The sequence below is a fragment of the Chiloscyllium punctatum genome, chromosome 42, assembly GCF_047496795.1.
Source record: "Chiloscyllium punctatum isolate Juve2018m chromosome 42, sChiPun1.3, whole genome shotgun sequence".
In the NCBI taxonomy this organism is placed as follows: Eukaryota; Metazoa; Chordata; class Chondrichthyes; order Orectolobiformes; family Hemiscylliidae; genus Chiloscyllium; species Chiloscyllium punctatum.
In genome coordinates, this window is record NC_092780.1 from 10,493,060 (window position 1) to 10,512,289 (window position 19,230).

General features: G+C 42.8%; 1 protein-coding gene and 1 long non-coding RNA gene across 3 annotated transcripts in view; one reads left to right on the forward strand and one right to left on the reverse strand.

The window, feature by feature from the left end:
* The window catches only part of LOC140465718 (uncharacterized), a 149,029-nt gene that overhangs the window by 112,360 nt on the left and 17,439 nt on the right, over positions 1 to 19,230 (forward strand). The window lies entirely within an intron of this gene.
* Positions 1 to 19,230, reverse strand: part of LOC140465717 (SH3 and cysteine-rich domain-containing protein 2-like) — a 134,335-nt gene that overhangs the window by 53,866 nt on the left and 61,239 nt on the right. For both annotated transcript variants that reach the window (XM_072561373.1, XM_072561374.1), the window contains 2 exons: positions 16,477 to 16,777; positions 1,811 to 1,908 (listed from right to left, as the gene is read on the reverse strand). In XM_072561373.1, the coding sequence (XP_072417474.1) occupies positions 1,811 to 1,908; positions 16,477 to 16,777 (399 nt within the window). The remainder of the gene's footprint in view (positions 1 to 1,810; positions 1,909 to 16,476; positions 16,778 to 19,230) is intronic.

The following is a 19,230-nucleotide window of genomic DNA, read 5'->3' on the forward strand; positions in this document are numbered from 1 at the left end:
CCACCTTCAGGTTACAATGGACTTAAACACCCAGATCTCTCTGTACATCAATGTTCCTCAGACTTTTCCATTCACTGTTGAGTGTGTGTTGCTGGAAAAGCACAGCAGGCCAAGCAGCAACTGAGGAGCAGGAGAGTCAACGTTTCAGGCATAAGCCCTTCATCAGGAGTGAGGCTTGTGGCCCAAGGGGGCTGAGAGATAAATGGGAGGGGGGTGGGGTAGAGAGGAAGGTAGCTTAGGTAAATGAAGGTGGAGAGAAGGTGACAGGTCGGAGAGGAGGATGGAGCGGAAAAGATGGGAAAGGTGATGCACAGGTCAAGAGGACAGTGCTGAGTTGGAGGTTTGGGACTAATGTGGGAGGAGGGGAAATGAGGAAACTGGTGAAATCCACATGATCCCGTGTGGTTACAGGGTCCTAAGGTGGAGTATGAGGTGATGTTCTTCCCCCAGATGGTCAGGTGGTTAGGGTTTGACGATGGAGGAGGCCCAGGATTTGCATGCCCTTGCCAGAGTGGGTGGGGGAGTTGAAGTGTTCAACCACGGGGCTGTGGGGTTGGTTGGTACGGGTGTCCCAGAGGTGTTCTCTGAAACGATCTGCAAGTTGGCATCCTGTCTCCCCAACGTAGAGGAGACCACATCCGGTGCAATGGATACAGTAGTCGCCGAACCCTTACCACCTGACGCCTGGAGGGAGAACGCCTCAACTCAAGAACAGCTCCTTCACTATCTCATATCATTGAGCTCAAGTACTTTTTGATTCAGGGAGCAGGTAGCTATGTCCTTCTCGAAGCTGATTTTACCTGTTAGTTATTGTTGAACAAAACGTTAACGTTGCTCATTAAGCAAGGAAGGGTGGTGCTAGAGAGTAAAACACTCTCCCACTTTTGAATGCCAACACAAAGCTCTGAGAGTAAATCTTGGAAGCATCATTCACCAGAAAACATAGATCTGTTGATTATTACATTAGTGCTGTGAGAGTTTGCTGTGTGCAAATTGACTACACGTCAAATGTACCCCTTCGGCTATCGAGTGCCTTAGGCTCACGAATGGTGTAGTCATTATAATGAGGTGGGCCAGGTGAACCTCACAGAATGGGAGTTCCCTGATTGGGGCTGTTAATTTGGTCCAATCAGGGAGCCCTGGCTGACATATTAACAAGAGGTTCTGCTCTCTTTGAGGGAGCTAGATCAGTGTCAAGAGCTCTCCCCCGGTAAATAAAGGGTGACTTAGTGACAGGATACTGGCCTCTTGGAGTTATTCTAAAAGGTGCTTTATAAATACAAGTTTATTTGTTTGCTGTCACTCATTGATGGAATAATACTATGGGGATGCGTTTGTTCTGAAAGTTGTCTAAATTCACTGCTTGGTAGCATAGACATTTAACATTAGTGAAAAGTGACGTGAAGTTGAAACGTTGTGCCTCAGGACTGAACCACAAGAAAACCAAACTCCAAAAAGGAACCAACAATTGATACGGCATGACAGGAGAATGCTTATTGGATTGACTATGGTTGGCATGGCAATGCAGCAAAAACCAATAACTGTCAATCTTACTTAACTGATTCAATTCAAACCAGGCAAATTTACTCTGACTGGATAGGATTCCAAAGGATACATGAATAAAAAGCAGCACTGCAAACTTCCACTCTGCAAGATCCAAAAAGTTTGTCACACCAAAGCGGCAGCAAATGCTCGCTTGAAGAGACGGTGCTGGCACAATTGGCTGAATGGCCTGCATCGCAACAATCCAACAGACAGAATGGTTAAGATGGTTCTCCATCAGTCAACGGAGTTTCTGAACAACACTCACCAGCTTTCCGATGCACTGTTGCCGAGATGCACCTTCTCCGCATTGTGGGTGAGCATTAATTTTACAGAGTTTGCAACGCCATCCTCGTTTAGAATACCCTAGAAGAAAATTCACAAAACAATAAAATAAACCATCCTGTAGCTTCAGGCTTGCAATGGCTCCCTCTACAGTTTACCCCTTGCTAGTGTCAGGTGGCTTGCAAATCTACCTGCTCCCTCCACTCCGTCTCTGGTTTACTTTCCAAACTCCTACCCCAAGTGCTGCCCATCTCCATCACCATGCGTACATTCAAACATAAGGACATCAGAAGTAGGTAACTCAGCCCAGAGCCTGCTTTAACATTCAATAAGACCACAGCTCATCCAACTACACCACATTTCGGAATAGCCCTAAATCCTCCTCTGGGCCTGCGTATCTTGCACGTGCAATACCGTCTTTCCTAAACTTTCTGCTCCCATGCTGCTCGGTCTCAAAGTCACTCTTAAATCGCCTGCTTTGGCCGGAAGACCAACTCACTTCTTTCTGACTTGGCTCTGATCCTCCCCTCTCCTAATCTGGTGGATCACGTGGGACATTTTATGCTATCTTAACGTTCCTTTATCAGGGCAGATTGAAGAGTTTGCTGCAGTTTTGCCCCAGAATGCACCCATGATGTGAGAATATAAATTTTAATCCAAAATGACATGAAGTTTGGTGCAATATTTAGCACATTAATTTTTCTTTGACAAGCCTGGTCCAATGACGATAAAGCTCTTTAAAACCCGGCCTTGAATCCTTTAATTGAGCTGTTGAAATCACTAAGATTACCACCGTGTATGAAATGCCAGAGGTCAGGGCTAGGTCCGTAGCCATAGATTGCAAGTTGCATAATTACAGGTGATCTCCAATTATGAACATCTATCTGAGCAATGAGTCACCAGAACAATATTAAAAGATCTGACATGCAATCATTTGCATATCCTTATCAATGATTATTTTATATTGTATTGTTGTTGTGTTGTTCTGACTAGCGTACAGATTGACTAATGAACATCCTGAAGAACAGAAACCATTCACAGTCTGGGGACTGTATCATATGGAAGCTAAATACAGTTAATGCTGGAAAGCTAAACGACATGCAGAAAATGCTGAAGAAACTCAGTAGATCTGGCCATATTTGTGAATAAAGGAACAGTAAACAGTCTGACTCTAAACTCAAACATTAACTGCTCCTTTGGGGTAACCGTATAGTGGTTTATAAAATAATGAGGGGCATGGTTAGGGTAAATAGACAAGGTCTTTTCTCTGGGGTGGGGAGTCCAGAACTAGAGGGCACTGGTTTAGAGTGAGAAGAAAAAGATTTAAAAAGGGACTGAAGGGTAAACTTTTTAAACACAGAGGGTGGTACATGTATGGAATAAGCTGCCAGAGGAAGTGGTGGAGGCTGGTACAATTACAACATTTAAAAGGCAGCTGGATGGGTAATGAATAGGAAGGGTTCAGAGGGATAAATGCTGGCAAATGGGACTAGATTAATTTAGGGTATCTGTTCCACATGGACGAGTTGGACCAAAGGTTCTGTTTCTGTGCTGTACATCACTATGACTCTACAACTAAGACTCTCCTTCAGAATGGAATACCATTCATTTTCCTTCAATTCCAAAGAAGTTATACTAGATTTAAAATGATAACTTGGTTTCTCTGTCCATGGATGCTGCTAGACCGGTTGAATTTCTCCAGCATTTTATGTTTATTAAGATTTCAAAAGATCAATTGGGATTGAAAAACAGGATCCCTTTGGATTACTTGTCCTCACCCTTCGAACAGGTCCACTTATTTCAGTGCTTTTCCAAGTTATTTCAGTGAGAGATGCTTTATGTTCAGACCATGCACTTTCGTTTGTCCATGCACAGATGCCGGAAATAGGGCACACACAAGCACCAGTTCGGAACGGAGTGAGTGTCTCAGGAATAAACCCACTGTTCTGAACAATTTACATTGGCAGTGAATTCCATTTTTCATAGAATTGCAGAAAGAATCCAAATGAACATCCTTCCACCTTCAGAGTATGTCTCAGAACCGAGCAACGTGCTGACGGTTTTGTGAAATCTGATGGAATCTGGTTCAGGCAGTGCTGATAAAGCAAACTTCAATGCTGTTTCTACCCTCTCTTGTGAGCCTAGATTACAACAGCATGGGATCATTCTTGAGCAGGATTGTTAGAGAGAATAAGGTTCATTAGATCACGAGAGGATACAGCTGCGCATGTCGAAACGTCATGTTGCACCTGTTCAGGACATTGGTTAGGCCACTTTGGAATATTGCGTGCAATTCTGCTCTCCCTCCTATAGGAAGGATGTTGTGAGATTTGAAAAGGCTCTGAAAAGATTTACAAAAATGTTGGAGGGTTGGAGAATTTGAGCTACAGGGAGAGGCTGAATTGGTTGGGGCTGTTTTAACTGGGGCGTCAGCCTGAGGGGTGATCTTAAAGGTCTATAAAATCATGAGGGACATGGTTAAGGTGAATAGGTAAGGTCTTTCCCCGGGTTGGGGGGGGGGGGGGGAGTCCAGAATTAGAGGGCATAGGTTTAGGGTGACAGGAGAAAGATTTTAAAAGGGACCTAAGGGGCAACGTTTTCACCAAGAAGGCTGTGCTTGTATGGAATGAGCTGTCAGAGGAAGTGGTGGAGGCTGGTACAATTATATATCCATCCAAATGCCTTTTAAATGTTATTAATATGAAGGGTTTAGAGGGATATAGGCCCAGCTGGCAAATGGGACTAGAAGTGCTAAATTGGGGGAAGGCCAACTATACCAAAATTCGGCAGGAGCTGGGGAATGTAAAATGGGAGCAGCTGTTTGAAGGGAAATCCACATTCACTATGTGGGAGGCTTTTAAAGAGAGGTTGATTAGAGTTCAGGAGAGATATGTTCCTGTGAAAATAAGAGATAGAAAAGGCAAGATTAGGGAACCATGGATGACAGGTGAAATTGAGAGACTAGCTAGGAGGAAAAAGGAAGCATACATAAGATCTAGGCAACTGAAGACAGACAAAGCTTTGGAAAAAATATCAGGAATGTAGGACCAACATGAAACGAGGAATTAAGAGGGCTAAAAGATCTCCTTAGCGAGCAGGTTTAAGGAAAACCCCAAAGCCTTTTATTCAGATATAAGGAGCAAGAGGGTAACAAGGGAAAGGTTTGGCCCACTCAAGGACAAAAGAAAGAAAGAGGTGTGTGGAGTCAGGAAATGTGTGAGATTCTTAATAAGTACTTTGTATTGGCATTGACCAAGGAGAGGGTCATGGCGGATGTTGAGGTTAGGGACAGATCTTTGATTACTCTAGGTGAAGTCAGCATGAGGAGGGAGGACATGTTGGGTATTCTAAACGGCATTAATGTTGATAGGTTCCAAGGACCGATTGGGATCTATCCCAGGTTATGGAAGGAAGTGAGAGAGGAAATAGCTGGGGCTTTAACAGATATCTTTGCAGATCCGTGAACATGGAGGAGGTCCCAGAGGACTAGAGAATTGCTAATGTTATTCCCTTGTTCAAGAAGGGTAGCAGGGATAATCCAGCTAATTACAGACCTGAGAGTCTGACGTCAGTGGCAGGGAAACTACTGGAGAAGATACTGAGGAATAGGAATATATACCCTGAATATATAGGGTCTTTCAAGTTCATTTGCTGCTATTTTAGTGTGTTGGTGGGTTTGTGAGCTACCATGATGCCAAGGGGGTTGAGTAGTCTGGCAGTCATTTCAGAGACCCTATACAGACAATGAGCAAAACTTATGTCATTTACAAAATACCTTGCAAGGACTGTAACAAACACTACATTGGACAAACAGGCAGAAAACTAGCCACCAGGATACATGATCATCAACTAGCCACAAAAAGACATGACCCTCTCTCACTGGTATCCTCACATATGGATGAGGAAGGACACCACTTCGACTGGGACAATACATCCATCCTAGGACAAGCCAAACAAAGACACGCACGAGAATTCTTAGAAGCATGGCAAACCAACCGGAACTCTATCAACAAACAGAGTTAAACCCCATCTACCACCCCCCGAGAAAAGGAACAGGAAGTGACTTCACTACAGGAAATAACATCACCACCCCAAAGAAACCCAAACATATAAACAGAAAGCAGGAATTGTCAGCATTGCTTCGCATGTGGTCCACTGAAGATGTTACCTAGCAAGGTAATGAAACATCTGGAAATTAACCTTTCAGCTCAGCGAACAAACCTACATCCAAAACCTCAACCTGAGCTACAAATCTTCTCAAAACTCACTAGGATATATACCCATTTGGAAGAAAATGGACTCAGTGATAGGCAGCATGGTTTTGTTCAGGGAAGGTCATGTCTTACAAACCTAATAGAATTCTTTGAAGAGGTGACAAAGTAGATTGATGAGGGAAGGGATGTAGATGTCATATATATGCACTTTAATAAGGCATTTGATAAGGTTTCCTATGGTAGGCTGATGGAGAATGTAAAGTTGCATGGGGTCAAGGGTTCTAGATAGATAGATACTAAACCGGTTGGGCAACAGGAGACAGAGTAATAGTAGAAGGGAGGTTCTCAAAATGGAGACCTGTGACCAGTGGCGTCCCACATGGATCTGTGCTGGGACCACTGTTCTTTGTGATATACATAAATGATTTGAAGGAAGGTGTAGGTTGCCTCATTTGCAGGTTTGCAGAGGACACTAAGATTGATGGAGTAGCAGATAATAAAGGGGACTGTCAGAGAATGCAGCACAATATAGATAGATTGGAGAGCTGGGCAGAGAAATAACAGATGGATTACAATCCAAACAAATGCGAGGTGATCCATTTTGGAAGATCCAATTCAAGAGCAAACTACACAGCACAAGGAAAAGTCCTGGGGAAAATTGATGTACAGAGACATCTGGGTGTTCAGGTCCATTGTTCCCTGAAGGTAGCAATGCAGGTCAGTAGACTGGTCAAGAAGGACTACGGCATGCTTTCCTTCATTGGACGGGGTATTGAGTTGGCAGGTCATGTTACAGTTGTATAGGACTTTGGTTCAGGCACATTTGGAATACTGCATACAGTTCTGCTCGCCACAATACCAAAAGGACGTGGATGCTTTGGAGAGGGTGCAGAGGAGGTTCACCAGGATGTTGCCTGGTATAGAGGGTGCTAGCCCTGAAGGGAGGTTGAGTAGATTAGGATTATGTTCGTTGGAAAGAAGAAGGTTGAGGGGGGACCTGATTGAGGCATACAAAATCATGAGGTTAGATGGGGTGAATAGCAAGAAGCTTTCTTCCCCCCCCCCCCCCCCCCCACCCCACCCCCACCCCCCAGAGTGCAGGACTCAATTACTAGGGGTCATGACTTCAGAGTGAGAGAGGAAAAGTTTAGGGGAGATATGCGTGGAAAGTTCTCTATGCAGAGGGTGTTAGGTACCTGGAATGTGTTGCCAGTGGAGGTGATAGGGGCGGGAACCATAGTGTTATTTAAGATGTATCTAGACAGATAAAGGAATGGGCAGGGAGCAAAGGGATACAGGTCCTTAGAAAATAGGAGACAGAGAGGTTTATGACACACTACTGGAGTACGTCCAACTTGAACCCAAGACTCCTGGCTCAGAGGCAAGGAGACTACCACTGTATCACAAGAACTCAGCCTAAGTGGAGTCTAAGGGTGTCTAATTTTCAAATGGTAAACAAAGGTAATCCATTAAAAAGGGTCTCAACAAGAGGCAGTGTTACATATGAAGGTGCAGTTTATTACATGACAGCAGTAGGTACCTTTAACATTCCCCGTTTCAGCATATTTGCAACTATGGTTAGCCAGAAATGATCACTGTATCGCCACTGGGATCTCATACTAGACTGGCTGATTCTTGACCCAAAGACTCTTACGTCAAATTTGATGCAGCTGAGCAACTTCAGCATTAACTCTTCTAGAACCATTTCCTTAAACCTGCTGCATGGTACGGACAGGCAATAAACAGGGATGTCAAATATTCCACATTTATGGCTTCAACACAATATTGGGAGATGGAACCTAACATCCGTTGCGCTTTGCTTATTCTAACTCACACTGGTCACAGAGCTGAATATCACAGGAAGTTGTTCACCCATTGTGATAGGCTTGTCTCTCTGAAGGAACAATTCACCGACTGCCACTCCCCTACCCTCTGCACATTCTTCTCATTAATCCACATCCTATTTGACAAAGCAAATTGAACCTGCCTTACCACAATCTCAGGCAGTGCCTTCCAAATGCTAACAACACACTGTGTGAAGATTTTCCTCATGTCCTCAATGCTTCTTTTGCCAACGAACTTACAGTCTGTGATGCCTTGAAATTTTCCACTTCCGATAATTCTCCGATTCTTTTATAAAGGCATCAGCTGAATCTCTCTCCATCACGCCATCAGGCTCAGGATTCCGGATTCTAAATGATGCTGAAAAGCAGTTTTACGGTTTCACATCAACAGTTGCTTTTTATTTTGCTAATCACCTGAAATTGCAGTTCTGTGGTTTGCGTTCCTTCTACCAACGGGAATTGTTTCTCTCAATCTGCCGCTCACGATTCTCAACATCTGCATCAAATCTCCTCTCCAAGGAAAACAGCCCCAGTTTTTCCTTGGAACCGACATTCCTCAACACAACAACCCATTCCTGTGAATCTTTTCTGTAGTCTCTTGTTTTGACCACTCTTCCCAATACGCGGTGCCCAGAAAGGAGCACATACTCCAGCTGAGGTCAAACTGGTGTTCCCTGCATTAGCTCCACCGTATTTGATTCCAAAGAGTCTTTGGGTCAAGAATGGGTAAAAGACACCAGAGGGGGAATTCTAAACATTATTCCTGGAACTATGAGGAAGGAGTGAATGAGCCATTAAATTAGAACTGCTGCATTTTTCACTCTACTCCCTCTGATTCTCTCATTTTAAATGTTTACAATTTTTGGGGGTGGATAAGGCTAAAGCATCTAAGTCATTGCAAGTCTACCATGCCACTGCATGTATCTCATGGGATGACCATCTGCTCCTTTGGCTTCCTTCATGGAATTAAAATTCAGCCCTGGGGCATCTTTCAATATGCCACTTGCCAAGTCCCATTGCAATGCATTCGCCTGTTGGACTACTTCGTTTGGATTGAAGGTCATTTGTTATTGATTAGCTCAAGTGAAAACCTAGCCCGGCTTTGTGAAGTCTTGGCCACAGCATTTCGCTGCCAAAGTGTCTGTTTATCTGTGTCCTCTACACCTTCCTGGAGTATTTCTGAATCTTTAGCATGGAGGTAAGAATACTGACAAACTCACCAGATACAAGAATTTAAACTTATGTAACAATTGGGTGGAATCATAGAATCCCTACAATGTGGAAGCAGGCCATTTGTCCAATTGATGTCACACCAACCCTCCAAACAGCATCCCACCCAGACCCAGGGAGGTATGGGGAGGAAGTGGGATGAGTTTTAAAGGCTGGGGAGAGTGGTAAAAAGTGGGGAGAGATTGTGACCCAAGTGGGGCAGTACTTTGGAGCAGAAAAGGCCAAGTGAGAGAACCTGAACAGATGATCTCCAGCCCAGATGCAATGGGCAGAAGGGCCCTTTCCCCCTTCTATAAAAGTCAATCCCAAGTGGGATAGGGGGAGAGACACCTGCAAAAGTAAGCTCTCCACCCACAGCTGCCACATTTTGCCCAATGCCAACTTTCATAGTCAAACCAAATGGACTGCCCACTTGGTGTGGTCCTTGTCCTGGCTATAGGTAAAATAGGGTGCAGAGGAGGCACCCCAGAGGTCAGTAACTGGTCAATGACAGGCATCAATAGGTCAGAGGGTAACCGGACCATCTGATAGCTACACTAACCCCACCCGACCCCCCCCACCCCAACCCAAACAGGAGGCACACGGGGAGTGGAAAACAAAGTGGCGAAATCTTGCGCTTTGCAAGACCACTTGCCTTTGAATGGAAATATCAAATCCAACCCGTGGTTCTCAGGAATGTAGATTACATCAGGCTGCTCTCCTTGCTGCCGAGCCAGTGACTCATATCACATGTGAGAAGTTTAAGAGATTACAGCCAAATCCAGGACTGCCTAGTCAATAAACTGAGCAAACTTAAAATGGTGAACAACTCTTCTTCTCGACTCTTAAACCAAACAATAAATCACTGCAATTTTTTTTTTAAAAAGGAAGTGCAGCTGCAGTGCCAAATTCACTGCTGTGATCCCCAAGCTAAATCCCTGTTTTGTGTGGCCACTGCATCTGCATAAGGCATTGCTTCAGTGTTTCAATAATTCCGACAGGATTCCAATGCTCAAGAATGTCAGATCTGGGAGCAAGGCAGTTACTAAGTGGAACTTCAGAACACCATTACAAACCCCACAGGACAGGATCCACCAGAAGAATCTAGCAGCAAGTGATCGATTTGAACAAGGGGCAGCAGATCATGTGAAGCAGCGCTGGAATCAAAAGGGAACTATTATTCTGGTCACTGACATTTTAAAGTAAACTTTCTGCTTCATTTATTATTGAAGTGTTAGCCAAATTGAAGAATGGGGCCCACAACAGGCCAGGCCATTAATCACAAACTCATCATAGAAAAGATAGAACTGGGGTGGCTTTTACAGCAATGATTTATTTATCTATTTACTTAATTTTGAATGTCCTTGCACTTCTGCATCACATAGACCAAGTCCTACCATGTGCATGCTATAATTCTGACAGAGGTATAAAGTCATGGATATGCATGTTAAACTAGACCTTACCTTAAAGCCTTGATAGTAGCTAAGATGCTATCTAGAAATATAAAAATCGAAGGCAGAGTTCCAAAAGGTATCCAAGAAACAGAAGTGTAAGTAAAGTGAGTGTTCTAGAGACTGATAATAGGAGTTAATAGTAGATAAGGAGAAAATGGCAAATGAAAGTGAACAAATATTTTGTTCTTATCTTCACTATTAGGGATAGACAAAATTTCCAGTAACTGCTGAAAAATCAGGCAGTGCAAGGGGTGGCGGCAGGGGGGAACCGACTGAAATTACAATCACTAAAGAAAGTGAGATTGAGCAAATTGATGTAACTGCAGGACAATAAGTCTCTAGGTTCTCCAGACTTCTTCCTAGCAGGTTACTGAGGTTGGATATTTGTTAATGTTAATTTTCCAAAAGTTACAACATTTTGGAAAGGATACATTAAAACTGAAAAGTAGCAAATACAAATCCTTTATTCAAGGAGGCAAGGGATGCAGAGAACAGGAAACAACAAGGCAGTTAGTTTGATGTCTGTTGTGGGAAGGTGTAGAATTAACGTTAAAAAGGTTATGGCTGGGCACTTGGAAAGAAACAATGTAACTTGAAAAAGTCAGAATGTTTTTGTGTAACAGAAATCACACTTAACGGAGTTCTTTAAAGGAATAATCTGTGCAATGGATAAAGTAGAGCCTGCTGACATGCTGTACTTGGATTTCCAGAAAAGATTTGATAAAGTGCCACATCAAAGCATTTAATGCAAAATAGGAGCTTCTGTTGTAGTGTCTGACATATTAGCACGAATAGAAGATTGGCTGGCTGGCTGGTAGAAAACAGAGTATGCATTTCTGGTTGGCAGGATGTGATGACAGGAGTAGCCCAGGGGTCTGTGCTAGGGCTTCACCTTTTCACAATTTATATCAATGATGTATAGGGCAGCAAAGACAAGTTTACAAATGACAAAGATAGGAACGTCTATTATGAAGAAAACATAAGGAGGTTACAGATGGCTGTAGATGGAGTGAAAATCCTGGCAAATGGAATACAATGTGGGAAATGATGAAGTTGTTCACTTTGGCAGGAAGTACAAAAATGTGGAGATTACTTAAATGAAGAACAACTGCAGAATTCAAAGGTGCAGAGAAACCCAAGTGTTTTAGTACATGAGCCACAAGAAGTTAGCATCATAGGATCCCCAGAGTGTGGAAACGGTCCAATTCGGCCCATTCAGTGCACACTGACCCTCCAAAGAATGTCCCACCCAGACCCACACTCCTATCCTATCCCTTTAACCCTGGATTTACCCTGGCTAACCCACCCATCCCTGGACACTATGGGCAATTTAGCATGGCCAATCCACCTAACCTGCACATCTTTGGATTGTGGAAGGAAACTGGAGCACCTAGAGGAAACCCATGCAGACACAGGGAGAACATGCAAACTCCACACAGTGTCACCAGAGGCTGGAATCGAACCCAGATCACTGGTGTTGTGAGGTAGCAGTGCTAACCACTGAGCCACCATGCCATCACCTCACCCCCTCAACCCCAAATCCCACCCCCACTGTGGGATATGAAATTCCCCCAAAGAACAATTATGAATCAATCTCATTGCTGAGCATCAGGGAACACATGAGGATAGCAGTTTTGGTTCTCGGAAAGGAGATTAGTGAACTGGATCAGGCTTTTCCAAAAATCCACAATAATTTCATGATCATCATCAGACTCTTAATTCCAGATTAGTGAATTCAAACTTCAACATCTGCCATGGTGGGATTTGAACCCGGGTCCCCAGAATATTATCTGGATCTCAGGATTAATAATCCTGTGGAAAGACTATTCAGCAACACCTTCCCATATATGAAATATGAACTAAGAGCCTAAGAAGATCATTCAGCCTTTTGAATTAAGAGTGTGGTGCTGGAAAAGCACAGCAGGCAGATTGCCCAAAGCACTGATTTTCCTGCTCCTCAGACGCTGTCTGACCTGCTGTGCTTTTCCAGCACGACATTCTTGTCTCTAATCTCCAGCATTCAGCCCTTTGAAACTGATCCACAATAAGATCATGACTGATATGCTTGTGCTTCAAAACTCCACTATTCCTATCAACCACAATCATATTTTATGGCCTTGCCTAACAAGCACCTATCTAATAAAGTCAAAATATTTCAAACTTCCAGCATCTGCAGTAAAAAGCAAAATGCTGGAGAAACTCAGTTGGTCGAGCAACATCTGTAAAGAGACAGAGTTACCAGTTCAGTCTGAGATGACTCCTCTTGGATACTGGCCTCTGTCTTTAAACATTTTTAAATTACTCCAGCTCCATTGGAGCTCTCTTCCTTAGCAGGCACCATCACACTGCGTTCTGAGGGAGATGATTTCTCTTCATTTGTATCCTCCTAGCATTGGTCTCCCCAACAAGAGGAAACATCCTTCCAATCTTCTCAAGACTATTCAGGATCTTGTACATTTCAATCCAACCACCTCTCACTCTTTGACACTCCAATGGAAATGAGCCCAACCTTTCCTCAAAAGGATAACCCACTCATTACGGGACTAAATCTAATAAACCTCCTCTGAACTGCCTCAATCATATTTAGATCGTACCTGAAATAAAGTCACACAACACCAGGTCATAGTCCAACATATCAATTGCAGCACTCCAAAAGCTAGTGATTTCACATAAACCTGTTGGACTATGACCTAGTGTGGTGTGCCTTCTGACTTTGCCCATCCCAGTTCAACACCGGCACCTCCACGTCACGGCTTTCTGAAACAGGGAGGCCAAAACTGCACATGGGATGCACTTATTATTGTATTCTGTCTTTTACAAACATAACTAAGCAGCACCTGGGGAAAAACATCATTTTTCTATCTATTGACTCAGGAATGCAATTTAAAAAAAAACATTCAAAAATTGGACACCAAAACCCAAATGCAATTGTCAAACTAATCTGTTATTTTGATTGAAATAATGGCTATGAAAGTGATAATTATTACTATACCTTCAACGCAATCAAAATATCCCAAGGGGCTTTGCAGCAACATTATCCGACAAAAGCTCACGAGAAGAGATAGCGTGGCAGATAACCAGCAGCTCTGCTCTGTGTTAATGTTTCAGCGGCATCTTTAAGGAGGGGAAATGTTGAGAGGTTTAGGAAGGGACATCCTGGGTCTGGCACCCCTTGACTTTATAGAGAGCAGCATCAGCTCTGCCTTTGAACTCTCAAAAGTGAGGTTACCTAAGGTTATCTGAAAATCTGTCCTTGCCCTGTTGTCTTTGATTTCTTCTCATCCAATCTTCTCGCTGTTGCTATCATCAGCAAATAATATGACCACAGTGCTATTAAAAATAAATTGCGTCAGGAAACTTTATTCTGTACTATCTGTATAAACTACTTCATGCTGGATCCTTCCAAAAAGTGGAAAACGTTTATAGACTCCTAATTTCCTTTGATAATTAAAAATGAGATGTTCTTCACTAATCACAAATTTAACCACAAATTGGATCCCACTCAACAATTTGTGCTTAATCAGATTAAAGAATGAATTTTGGGCAGATTCAAATGTTTAGGATTTGACTCTACCTTTTAAAAGATTCACTTCCACTACACCAAGTCAGACAAGCTCATCAATCTCTATTATTTATCTCTGTGAATCACCATATGATAAAGTGTTAGACCAGCATTTCCACCCCTTAGCAGTTGGAAGTGAGTTAACATTAAAGTGATGTCTCTGCATCTAAAATGGGCTTTGTACAATTCTGACAGCAGGACTGCAGAAAGAAAATGCTTATTAAAATTACCTAGAAACACGCTGAAACAACACTTGAAACACTGAGCATAATGTTAGTCTCCAGAGGGCTATGGACAGAAGGCTAAAGAATGGGACTAGCTGGGTCGCTCTTTTGGGAGCCAGTATTGATGCAATGGGTTGAATGGCCTCCTTCTGTACCATAAAATTCTATAATTGTATATTTCCAATAAAAATCATTTAGAGGCACTGGAGAAGATGCAAAAACGAGCTACAAAAAGGAGGTAACCAGGACTATTAGGAAAGGCTCAATAAATTGGGGTCCATGTATTATTGCATAGATCTCAAAACTACACAGCATACTTTTAAGATAGTTAATAACAGCATGACATGTGTAGTTCCAGTATTGAAAGATACTGGTTTCACCTTCTGTAAAAATAACAGTAACCTGCTTCCAGTCTTTACTCTGTGCAGTTAATAATCACAGATCTCCGACTATGTGCAAGTCTGATATCTTAAGCAGTGTAAATAGTTAGTGTTGTAACTAAACTTCAAGACATCTATCTCAACAAGACCTAGTCTTTGTGGTATACAACGTTGCAAAGCTTAAGGTATAGGGAATGCTCAGGTCATATCATACTAGCACTGGTGTTTTAGCCAGAAACAAGATCTGGGCCATTGTGTCTTGGAAAGAGACTGGTGCGTGATCTAATAGAAGTCTTTAAAATAATGAAGGGGGTTTGATCGGGTGTATATAGAGAGGAAGTTTCCAGTTTGGCAGGGCTTTCAAACCTTAAGTATAAAGATAGTCACTAATACATTCAGTTATTCGGAGCTACATTAGCCAGAGTGTGGTTAGGATGTGAAAGTTATTGCGACCACAAGAACTAACTGGTGGGAATAGGATAGATGCCTTCAGTAAAAGATTAATCTGATGAAAGAAAAGAATAGAAGGTATTGCTGTTAGGGTTATACCGAGTAAGCCGAAGAAAGGTTTAAATGGAATATAACCAATGGCACAGAATACTTAGGAGCATTTCTTTTTTGGTGTGTGCAAGGATAATTGCTGGCAATATTCTTCATATAAAAAAAGGTACAGGAGTATGGAAAGAATCGAACAGAAAAGTAGTATTGATTTACCAGAGGCATATAAAGGTCACACTTGATAGTTCCCTGATGAATGTACTATGCAAATTTATAGATTTAACATTGCAACATATCATTAAAAAGCAGACTCATCCTTCAAGTAACAAATCCACACACCAAAATAAAAGCCAAATTCCAGTCTCCAATCAAAAGTGAAAAACGTAAGAACATAAGAATTAGGAGTACGAGAAGGCCATCTGGCCCCTTCAACCTATTCTGTCATTCAACACAATCATGATCTTTTTGTGGGCTCAGCTCCACCAAACTGACCTCTCACCATAACCCTTAATTCCTTTACTGTTCAAAAATCAATCTATCTTTGCTTTAAAAACTGTGGAGGTAGCGTTACTGGGCAGGAAGTTCCAAGATTAACAACTCTTTGGGTGAAGAAGTTCCTCCTCAACTCAGTCCTAAATCTGCTCCCCCTTAATTTGAGACTATGCTCCCTAGTTCTAGTTTCAGCCGCAAAACAGGAACCATAGTCAACAGGATTTGAACCAATGCAGCGCAACCCCCACAGACTTCTAACCCATCACCTTAGCCACTTGGCTACATCAAGTTGTAGCCCAACAGGTTTATTTGAAATCACAAGCTTTCACAGCACTGCTCCATCATCAGGTAAAGTCACTTGAAGGAGGAGCAGCACTTTGAAAGCTTGCGATTTTAAATAAACCTGTTGGACTATAACCTGGTGATGTGCGACGTCTGAATTGGTCCACCCCAGTCAAACACCAGCACCTCCACAATATGGCTATGACTGGACACTTTGGGGGCTGGACTCAGAGGAGGCACTCTCTCTGCTGGGAATCTCACTGCACTGCTGGGCAACTGAAAATAATTTTCAACGCTTTTACTTCTGAGGACTGTCTTGAAAATACAGCCACCAAGTAACTGCTGCATAAGTGTTACTGTTCATGATGAATTGTGGATGCAATGATGGTTCATTGGTGGACCAGGAATGTTGCATGAAATCTCAAAATTCCAGCTTTCCGTTAGTGAGCACCACCGAGGTGTTGCATGTCCCAGCTAACATGAAACATACCTACAATCATGTGATGGCAGATGTCACAAAATGTAGGCTTTTTGAAGACAAATTCTTGAAAGTTGTGCGACCTTACTGGTTTGAGAGGTAACGAGGCTTGGTGGGACTTCCTTGCTGGTGGCTCATTGATGGGCGATACATCTGGCAGGAGAGCAGTGGGTGGTGTTGGGGGTGGAGTGGGTGGAGGAGGCAGTATCTCTGCTGGAAATTTCACTTCGCTGTTGGACCGCTGGAAGAAGTTCTCAACGCTTTTACTTCTGAGGATTGTCTTGAAGGACAGTGACCTCTTCAAGCGTTGAAGCTACAGAGTGAAAACAGAAAAGACAATATTTTTAAGAGGTGGACCACTGAGAACTGGTATAAAATGGCGAGCACAAACATGCAATGCAATCAAATTCATTGTGAAAAAGGTGAGGATATTTATTTATGTTAAAACAAACAGAACAAGAAAACAGAACCAGAAATTGCTGGAAAATCTCAGCAGGTCTGGCAGCATCTGTGGAGAGAAATCAGTTAATGTTTCAGGTCCAGTGATCCTCAGAGCTCTCCACAGATGGTGCCAAACCTGTTGAGCTTTTCCAGCAATTTCTGTTTTTGTTTCTGATTTACAGCATCTTCAGTTCTTTGGGTTTTCATTTAACTTCTAGAAAATGTAGTTTGCTCCCACAATTTCACGATATCGTTTGTCTATACAAACAAAGACTCTTACTCTCTAGCTTACGGTCTACAATGCATACAGCATAAGCAGTGGCAATTCAGCCCATCTTATTGATGCCTGTACTTTGAAAAAGTTATCCATTTAATCCCACACCCTGCTTTCCCCACTTAATTCTGAAAACCTTTCCCACTTTCAACTATTTATCCAATTGAAACATCAGAATAAATCTGCTTCCATCACAGCTCAATGTAAAACAAAACTCTCATCATCTGGCTGCTTTTCTACTTTTTTTTCCCCTCCAAAGAATGGGAGGTATAATTGGTAAAAATCAGCAAGTAGTCCCACCAAGTCTCTGCTCATTGCCCTAGAATAGAATTTCTCCTTGGGCTACTTCAGAACAAACCTGGTTATTGTGGTTCTGGAGTCACATGAAGGCCAGATGTGATAAGGACAGTAGATTTCCATCCTTAAAAAGGATGGAGGTTCTTACAACAATGATTATTTTCATGGCCACCATTATCGAGACTACCTTTCAAGTTCAGATTTAGTAATTCCATCGTGGGAATGTGAACTCTTGCCCCAGACATTGGTTGGCTCTTTGAATAATCAGTCAATAGACAACAGACAATAGGTGCAGGAGTAGGCCATTCTGCCCTTCGAGCCTGCACCACCATTCATTACGATCATGGCTGATCATCTTCAATCAGTATCCTGTTCCTGCCTTATCTCCATAACCCTTGATTCCACTATCCTTGAAAGCTCTATTCAACTCTTTTTTAAACGAATCCAGAGACTGGGCCTCCACTGCCTTCTGGGGCAGAGTATTCCACACACACACACCACTCTCTGGGTGAAGAAGTTTTTCCTCATCTCTGTCCTAAATGGTCTACTCCTAGTTCAGTGACTAGTCCCACTACACCACTGTTTCCATCCAATCAATGTCCTTTAGTGACTGACTTTCAACCCAATGGAAACAGTTCCTCCCTATTCACTCTCAAAACCCTTTCTCATTTTCCAAACCTCCAACAGTTTGAAGTATCTGTAGACGAGCCATATGAATAAGATGATTTCAGACTGGATTTATTTTCTGTATGGAGTTCCCAAATTTTAGACAAAAGTTTGGGGTAACGCAATTGGCCTCATAATCTGGTCAGCATGGACGAATTAGACCAAAGGTCTGTTTCCGTGCTGTACGTTTCTATGACTCTCTTGCCCTGGAGGAGGGAGGCAATGAATTGAAGAAGAGTCCTGGCTCCTGATAGCTTCACAGTTACCCTGGCTTAGTGTATTTGTCTGGAGAACAGGCTTCTTCCTGATGCCTCTTCCATGGGGTGGACTGCTGACACCCAGTGTTCCTCACCTGGAAGAGGAAATTGGGTGAAATAACAAACCGAGTGGCACAGATAAAATTCCTTGAGCCGAGGGAATAACAGTGGATGATCAACAAACAGCACAGGCCACCTACTTGGACCAGGATGACGTGAAACATATCATCTGATGGCAGATGTCACAAAATGTAGGGGCTTTTTGAAGATAAATTCTTGAAAGTTGTGCGACCTTACTGGTTTGAGAGGCAATGAGAATTGGGACTTCCTGGCTGGTGGCTCATTGATGGGTGGTCCCTCTGGCTGGAAAGCAGTTGTATTGTGTGCATGTTAAAGGGGAACTCAAATAATCTCAATCGAAACATCAGATTGTTTGAATATGGATAATGAACAAGGGAGAAGAATTGTATTTTGTTTTTATGTTTGTTCATGGGATGTGAGCAAGAAAAAGGCCAATATTTGCTGTCCATCTCTAACTGCTCTTGAAAGCTTGTGGTGGTAAAGAACTACTGCAGGCCATGTAACATACAGTTAGCCAGGGAGTTCTACTACTTTGACCCAGCTCCAGTGAAGTGATGTTAAAAAAAGTTCTAAGTCAGTGTGGCAGATGAATCGAGGAAGGTGGTATTCCCATGTGCCTTTTGCTTTAGTCCTTCTGGATGGTAGAGTTGATAGGTTCTGTAAAGGGAGCCTTGGGGATTGGTGCAACGCATTGTGCTGCCACGCTTCACCAGTTGGGGCGAGAGTGAATGTTCGAAGTGCCTTGCCCTG